Source organism: Podarcis raffonei, chromosome 5 (assembly GCF_027172205.1).
Source record: "Podarcis raffonei isolate rPodRaf1 chromosome 5, rPodRaf1.pri, whole genome shotgun sequence".
Lineage (NCBI taxonomy): Eukaryota > Metazoa > Chordata > Lepidosauria > Squamata > Lacertidae > Podarcis > Podarcis raffonei.
This window is the reverse complement of record NC_070606.1, coordinates 67,558,322-67,565,513: the sequence shown is the minus strand read 5'-3', so window position 1 is coordinate 67,565,513 and position 7,192 is coordinate 67,558,322. Positions and strand designations below refer to the sequence as shown.

Sequence of the window (7,192 nt, the reverse complement as noted above, 5' to 3'; positions counted from 1 at the left end):
AATCAGACCATTGGTTCATCTAGCTCAGTACTGTCCACACTGCCTGGCAGTGGATCTCAAGGGTTTTAAGAATGAGGCCTTTGCAGCCGTACCAAAGTCATGGGAGGTTGTGGGAGGCAAAACGTGCTCCACCACTGAGCGAAGTCTTTCTGATCCTGGAAGCTGTACGTAGTCATCAAAACTAGTAGCCATGGACAGACTTATCCTCTACAAATTAGTCCAACCTCCTTTAAAAACAGTTTTAGCCGTAATATCTTGTCGTAGCAGCTTCTATACTTTAACCATGCACTGTGTGACAACCAATTCTTTTTATCTGTCCTAAATCTCCAACTTCATTGGATGACGCCTGGATCTAGCATTATTTGAAAAGGAGAAAAACTTCCTCCACATATGCATCATTTTATATTCTTCTGTCATGTCCACCCTCACCTTTTTTTTCTAAACTAAAAGGATTCAGTTTCTCATAGCACTAATTTGGTTGCTCTTTTCAAACTCTGCAACATCCTTTTTGAGATGCTGTTTCCCGAACCATAGGTAAAAAGGTACCCCTGACTGTTAGGTCCAGTCACGGACGACTCTGAGGTTGCGTGCTCATCTCACTCTATAGGCCGAGGGAGACGGTGTTTGTCCGCAGACAGCTTCTGGATTATGTGGCCAGCATGACTAAGCGGCTTCTGGCAAACCAGAGCAGTGCACGGAAATACCATTTACCTTCCTGCCAGAGGTACCTATTTATCTGCACTTGGTGTGCTTTTGAAGTGCTAGGTGGGCAGGAGCTGGGACCAAACAACAGGAGCTCACCCCATCGTGGGGATTTGAACTGCCAACCTTCTGATTGGCAAGCCCTAGGCTCAGTGGTTTAGAACCATACTGTGTTCCTAATCATAGATGCATGCAATGTCATCACACAGATTTATAGAACTATGGATACATGGGGCTCTAGAGAAAACAGCATTAGAATCAAATAATTTTTTATTCTGCTTGCAAAAAAGGTAAATAGTAAGTATATATAGTCTAGTAAAAAAGAGGCCACACTAAGATTAACATTAGAAGTACCAGGAACAGAAGTTACGTATTTGATACAAAAGAAGCAGTGGAATAACAGTTGTTAGAAAAGCAATTCTGGTGATCCGTTGGTATTGGAAATCGTTGGGAATCGCCAAGTGAGTTAGTGCTCATGATCCGGGACATGATATCCAAGAGTACTTCCAAGAGGTTGATGAGCAAAGAAGGTCCTGGCCATCTCATTGATTCTATGGTATGCTCCTAAGATCCGGAAGTATTCCACATATGCCCAGAAATCGTTGGTTGTGAAAGGCCAATAGGGCATGTTTGCAGGCTGTCTGTAGGGGTCTGAAACAAAATATTCATGAGGTTCTTTGCCCCCAGTAACCAAGACATTTGGGATTGAAGACTCACGCTACCTAAACAAGTACCTTTTAGTCGCATTCCCTGAATGGGGCTGGTGCTACGCTTTAGCACAGTTGCCTTAATAAACAGTATGTGTTTCCCAACATATTTATTCAAAGTATTTTAAGCTACTGTTTAGAGCTACGCCCTCGTGAAGCGAGTGAGAGAGAAGGTACAACAGGAAAACAGTCGCTGCAGAACGGATATGCTGATTAGTTATTATGAGAATTTGCTTTGGCATCACAAGCTATATGTGGCATCCGTTAAAGGTAGCCATGGAGATGAAGGAAGGTCTTCAGGGCCCACTACCATATTGGTCCAAAGATTAGCTGCCTTTGAATATTGGCCACAGATACCTTTAAAAGGAATAAAAATAGGCCCTAAATCTCTGGCACCAGCCAGTGCTTTTTACAATTTAAAGAGAACGTGGACCCTCTAGTGTTTTTTCTCACCAGGCAACTAGCACCACCTGTTGAGAAGGCTGGGTGATCCTTTTACCAAAACTATGAAGTAAATGGAAATTCCATGCAGTTTCCAAGGTCTCCTCTTAAATCACAGCTTCTCTATGTATAAAAGTGCTACCAGAGGCCACACTCCAGTTTTATACACACCAGCTTGGGGTGGAGGGAGTGTTTCTGCTACATGAATATGCTTCTCATTGTGTTGAATGCTGCTTTTCTCCTCCTCCTGATTGCAGCAAATGTTTGGGGAGAATGAAAGAAAAAGCAACCAGACCCCGAAACATTGAAATATGAAGTCAAAGAATCCATGGTGGGCCTTTGAAGCATGGTATATAAATCCAAATAACCCTAGGAGAGTGAATAGTGCTACATAATACTTAAATTTCAAGTTCAGCTGGATGCGGCCATATAATTTAGCTTTAATCAACACTGTGCTGCCAATTTGATTAATGTGCTCTGGCCAGGGGAATCAATGGCCATCTGTCTGACTGCAACTTGTTCCATGGAGACCCAATTCCGGGATGCAAACTAGCTTCAGAAACTAGATGGAGGCAGCACTGTTTCACATCTGCAACTCTGGATTCAGGAGTGGTGCAGCCATCCTAAATGTTATTAATTCAGTATCATTGCAGATTGTGCTATTTCATATGGTGATTTACATTCTGCCTTGCGAACAGTTTCTTAAAAAGGAAAACCTTTATGTGTGTTTGTAATTTTGGCATTTGCAGGTTTTAGTTCCTGTTCCTACTAAATGTTGAATTGATGTTTCCTTCGGGGTGTCTGATGCGGCTCAGTTTCTTTCAAATCTCCTCTGACATTTGATCAAACTTCACATTTGCAAGAATTCCCATTTTTAGACAAACTAGAGATGGGATTGAGCAAGACAACCACAAACAAACAAAATCCCTTTACCTTCTTCATCCTCGATCGGTCTGGCACCTGTAATTAGGGAAGAAATTCATCATCAGCCACTCGGTGAAAAGTCACAGTTTTACAAAGAGCTGCTGCTCCGTCACCACAAAACTAATAAGCAGCTAAGTTTCTGGTTTTCAAAATACTGTAATAAAAGAATAGTATGTTTCAACTCTCACTACACATCGGGAAATTAAACATTCATTATATTTGAATGCTGTATCATATTCCAAGCATATTGCAATGAAGAAAGTAACTGATGGGGGGGGTTTGAAACAATATATATCTATTGCAATAAAGTTACCTGTTTGTGTGTTCACCAAAATGCAGAAGCAAACTATGACCACAAAGATTAACTTCATCTTTCCTGCAAGGAATATTTGTGTCTGAAGTTTAGCCTGTATGAATAATAATAATAATAATAATAATAATAATAATAATAATAATAAAATCAAAATATAGAAAGGCTCAACCTACATATTTTCTTTCTGCATAAAATACACCTTTTTGTCTTATGAACAGAACACAACCCATTACATTATTAATTGCAAAACTTTTTTATTTACAAAGTACAATGCTGCTCTTTTGTTAAGCCCCCTGCAAACATCTACATTTTGCATGAAATTTGATACCTTGGAAACCACTTACTATTGGGGTTGGTTTTAACTTCAGAAATTACCTTCCCTTCTTTCTTTCAAAGCAGCGGACGTTTGTAGCTTTGAGTCAGCCACAAAATCCTGAATGAGCTTCTATTGCTGGAAAATAGCAGTACTGTTTTGAAGAGGCTGGAGGACTGTTTGTAAGGGAAGGAACGTCACTCACACAGCACACCAATCTGACTCTTTCATCCTAATCTTGAGATGTTTACAGTGTGCTGCTAATATGAATTGGGTGGTAGAATATCAGTGGTGCAAAACAGCAAATCTTGGAATTCTTTTATTTTTTGCCATTTCACTTGTATGGAATCCAGGATCCAACTTCAGTCATCTTTAATATATTGTTGCGTAATCTAGTGTACCATACCTGGTGTTAAGTGCTGTGTGTATGACTCTGCTGAGTGGACAGAAAATCTGAGTTAATTTTTAGGACAGCCAGATAATTCAGTTTCAGTCATAGTACTTGAATTTAAAGTAGTTTGTTCCTACTGAAGCATATAAGTTTAATGCATATAAGTTTAAACTCCTGTAGTAGCATGTCTGCCTTGGTTGTCTGAGGTAAGTCATAAATCATCTTAAATCCTAGCAGTATTTAATGGTGTTCTGGATTGGATTGTCTGACATTCCAGTTTATTCTCTGTAAGAGTAGATCTTTTCAACCAGAAGGCTTTAATGATGATGATGATGATGATGATGATGATACTGGCAGCAGGAATTGCTTTTGAGTTAAGTGATTATAACTTTCATTTTTTCACCACTATTTCAGGAGTGGGGGAACAGTTGGAACATGCTGTTCTGTGCTGTTTAAGCTGCTAAAGGTGCCGCGTGGATTTTAGTCTACAGCAAAAAAAGCTAAGAGGGAAATTGAATTCCAAGGCATTTTGCTGCTTCTACAAAGACAACTTAGAAGGTGCTGCAGATTTGTTGGTTCGCTTCACAACGATTCTATTGAAAGATGCAGAGGACCTACTTAACCCCAGTAAAATTAGCAAAAATGTATAGAACAAGTACCAATATATGTTGGAAATGTAAAGGAAAAGAAGGTAAATGGAACTGTAATGCAACAAAAAAATTCTGGGAAATGATATATAATGAAATGAAAAAAATGTTTAAAATAACCTTTGCTAAAAAACCAGAAGTTTTTTATTAGGAATTATAGGTACCACGATCCCAAAGATCAGAGGAAACTGGTCACATATGCTACAATGGCCGCTCGGATGCTACTAGCCCAGAGACGGAAGGAAGAGGAAACCTCGACCAAAGAAGAATGGCAAATCAAGCTGATGGACGATGCCGAAAGTCAGCATGGTGCATCAGTGGAGCCAACTGCCACTGATCCTGCCTACTTTTGCCACAGCTTCTACCCACCACCCAACCCCCAGACTGAAAAAGGTTCTCTGCTCCTGATTTAGGTGGCAGTTTGTGTCTTAAAGATGCAGGTCACTAAGTGGGCCATTATCTGCCGTGGTTTGTTAAACCTTCCAAGAACCTTCAAAGCCAATAGCTCTGTCCAGCAGTACAGTGGTACCTCAGGTTAAGAACTTAATTCATTCTGGAGGTCCGTTCTTAATCTGAAACTGTTCTTATCCTGAGGTACCACTTTAGCTAATGGGGCCTCCCGCTGCCGCTGCACGATTTCTGTTCTCATCCTGAAGCAAAGTTCTTAACCCGAGGTACTATTTCTGGGCTAGCAGAGTCTGTAGCCTGAAGCCTCTGTAACCTGAAACGTCTGTAACCCGAGGTACCACTGTACTGCCCATTCCATGGAAGCTGCCATGTAAAGCTCAAGATATACAACAGCACTGTTCCTCACAGCTCTTCATACCTTCCTTACACTCCTTCTTAACTAAGGAAGAAAATTGCCTCCAGGGGTTTGATCAGAACTGCATCCTATTATCCTGAAAGATTTATAGTAGCCACCACTCTTGTTCCAAGCATTAGAGCAAGCCATGGTTGTTCATTTTCATAAGCTGAAAGAAAATATGCCTCCCTCTGAGCCCTGTATCAATGATTGCTGACCAAGTTTCAACACCACATGCAGCCCTAAGTAATTTCCCCTTCACTTCTCAAACAATTCATGCAGCCTGACAAAAAGCATCTGCAACTGAGGCACCTGCTAGGGAACACTGGGACCGAATTAGCATTGTAGTCTGTAGTTCTCATTAACCAGCATATCCCAGAATGAATTCCCAGCAGTGTAGGACACAGGAGCTAGTCAAGCACCAAGGTGTATCACTTAATCTTATATCCACCTATTTGCCATCTAAGGGAAAGGTTCTCCCCGCTCCCCACAAACATAACATGCTGAAAGTATAACAGAAATGCAATTTAGTAATGCTCCCCACAATTAACTTTTTAGTGACAACTAAAGTGAAGTACTTAATATTATGTATAAATGATTCTGGATGCATGAAATAGTTCTGTAATCCACACTATAATTTATTTTTCAGATAGGTATATTTTACATCAGTATGCACTGGTGAGTTACGTCTGTTACAACAGCCAACTATGTACAGTGGTACCTCGGGTTAAGTACTTAATTCGTTCTGGAGGTCCGTTCTTAACCTGAAACTGTTCTTAACCTGAAGCACCACTTTAGCTAATGGGGCCTCCTGCTGCTGCCATGCCGCCGGAGCATGATTTCTGTTCTCATCCTGAAGCAAAGTTCTTAACCCGAGGTACTATTTCTGGGTTAGCAGAGTCTGTAACCTGAAGCATATGTAACCCGAGGTACCACGGTAACAGGTGAATGGTTACTATCTACCCAGGAAAACATCCACTGTGTTGTGGTTGCACATCGAGCAGATTCAAGGCAGTTTACAACCGCGGCCGTTTTCAGTGGATTCTGCTGCCTTTGTTGGCCATCAGGACTGTAGCAAAACGCCTTCCCCAATCCTGGGAAAGGTAGTTTGTTATGGGTGCTGGAAATTCTAACTCTGTGAGAAGCAAACTACAGTTCCCAGGATTATTTGGTAGAAACAATTTGCTTTAAATGGGATGTGACAATCAACAGCCTCTTGACTTATTCTTTGCCCTTTCTTTGTCAAGGAGGGTTACTCAATGCATGCTCCAATTTCAGACCGAGTTTTCCAGTCCCAATGGAACCGCAACATGGGTGGGAAAGCACAATGACATCACCTGCTTTTTTTTTTTAAAGATATTTATTGAGATTTTACAAAAACATAAGTTTACAAAATAGAAAAAAGTCATATAGAAAGAAAAAGATACAAAAAAGAGAGCATACAAAAATACATAAAAAAGAAAAAAGAAGAATAAAAATACGAAATACAAAAAACCAATAGATAAAAAAGAATTAAAAACAAATCCGTTTTTTGTAACTTTAAACTCATTAGCTTGTTTCCTTGGCCTCCTCACACCTCCCCTTTTTGTATTCCCATTTAAATAATCAAATCAGCAAATCCTTACCCTCTTTCGTTTATCTTAACTCTATATCTTAACATATTATAACTATATTTTCATCCATTATCAATTCATTTTTGCATATTCTTATTAACTTTGTTGCTAATGCCACTTATTTTCAATCCAACATCATTTTAACATTCATTAATTTTACAGTGTTTCTGCAGATAGTCTTTAAATTTCTTCCAGTCTTCTTCCACCAACTCTTCTCCCAGGTCTCGGATTCTGCCAGTCATTTCTGCCAATTCCATAGAATCCATCACCTTCATCTGCCACTCTTCCAGGGTGGGTAACTCTTGTGTCTTCCAATACTTTGCAATAAGTATTCTTGCT

The 7,192-nt window shown here is 40.0% G+C and overlaps 1 protein-coding gene across 2 annotated transcripts; it reads right to left on the bottom strand.

Annotated features, from left to right (window-relative positions):
• Positions 1–987: 987 nt before the first annotated feature.
• Positions 988–4,261, bottom strand: OTOS (otospiralin). 2 transcript variants are annotated; one of them, XM_053389954.1, is made up of 4 exons: positions 3,432–4,261; positions 3,088–3,181; positions 2,784–2,810; positions 988–1,353 (listed from the first exon to the last, which is right to left on the bottom strand). In XM_053389954.1, the coding sequence occupies exons 2-4, from the start codon at positions 3,143–3,145 to the stop codon at positions 1,169–1,171; spliced, it is 270 nt and encodes an 89-aa protein (XP_053245929.1). In that variant the 5' UTR covers positions 3,146–3,181; positions 3,432–4,261; the 3' UTR covers positions 988–1,168. The 2 variants fall into 2 exon arrangements, with proteins under 2 accessions (XP_053245929.1, XP_053245930.1); XM_053389955.1 differs by having other exon boundaries at positions 3,463–4,261.
• Between the last annotated feature and the right edge of the window lie 2,931 nt (positions 4,262–7,192).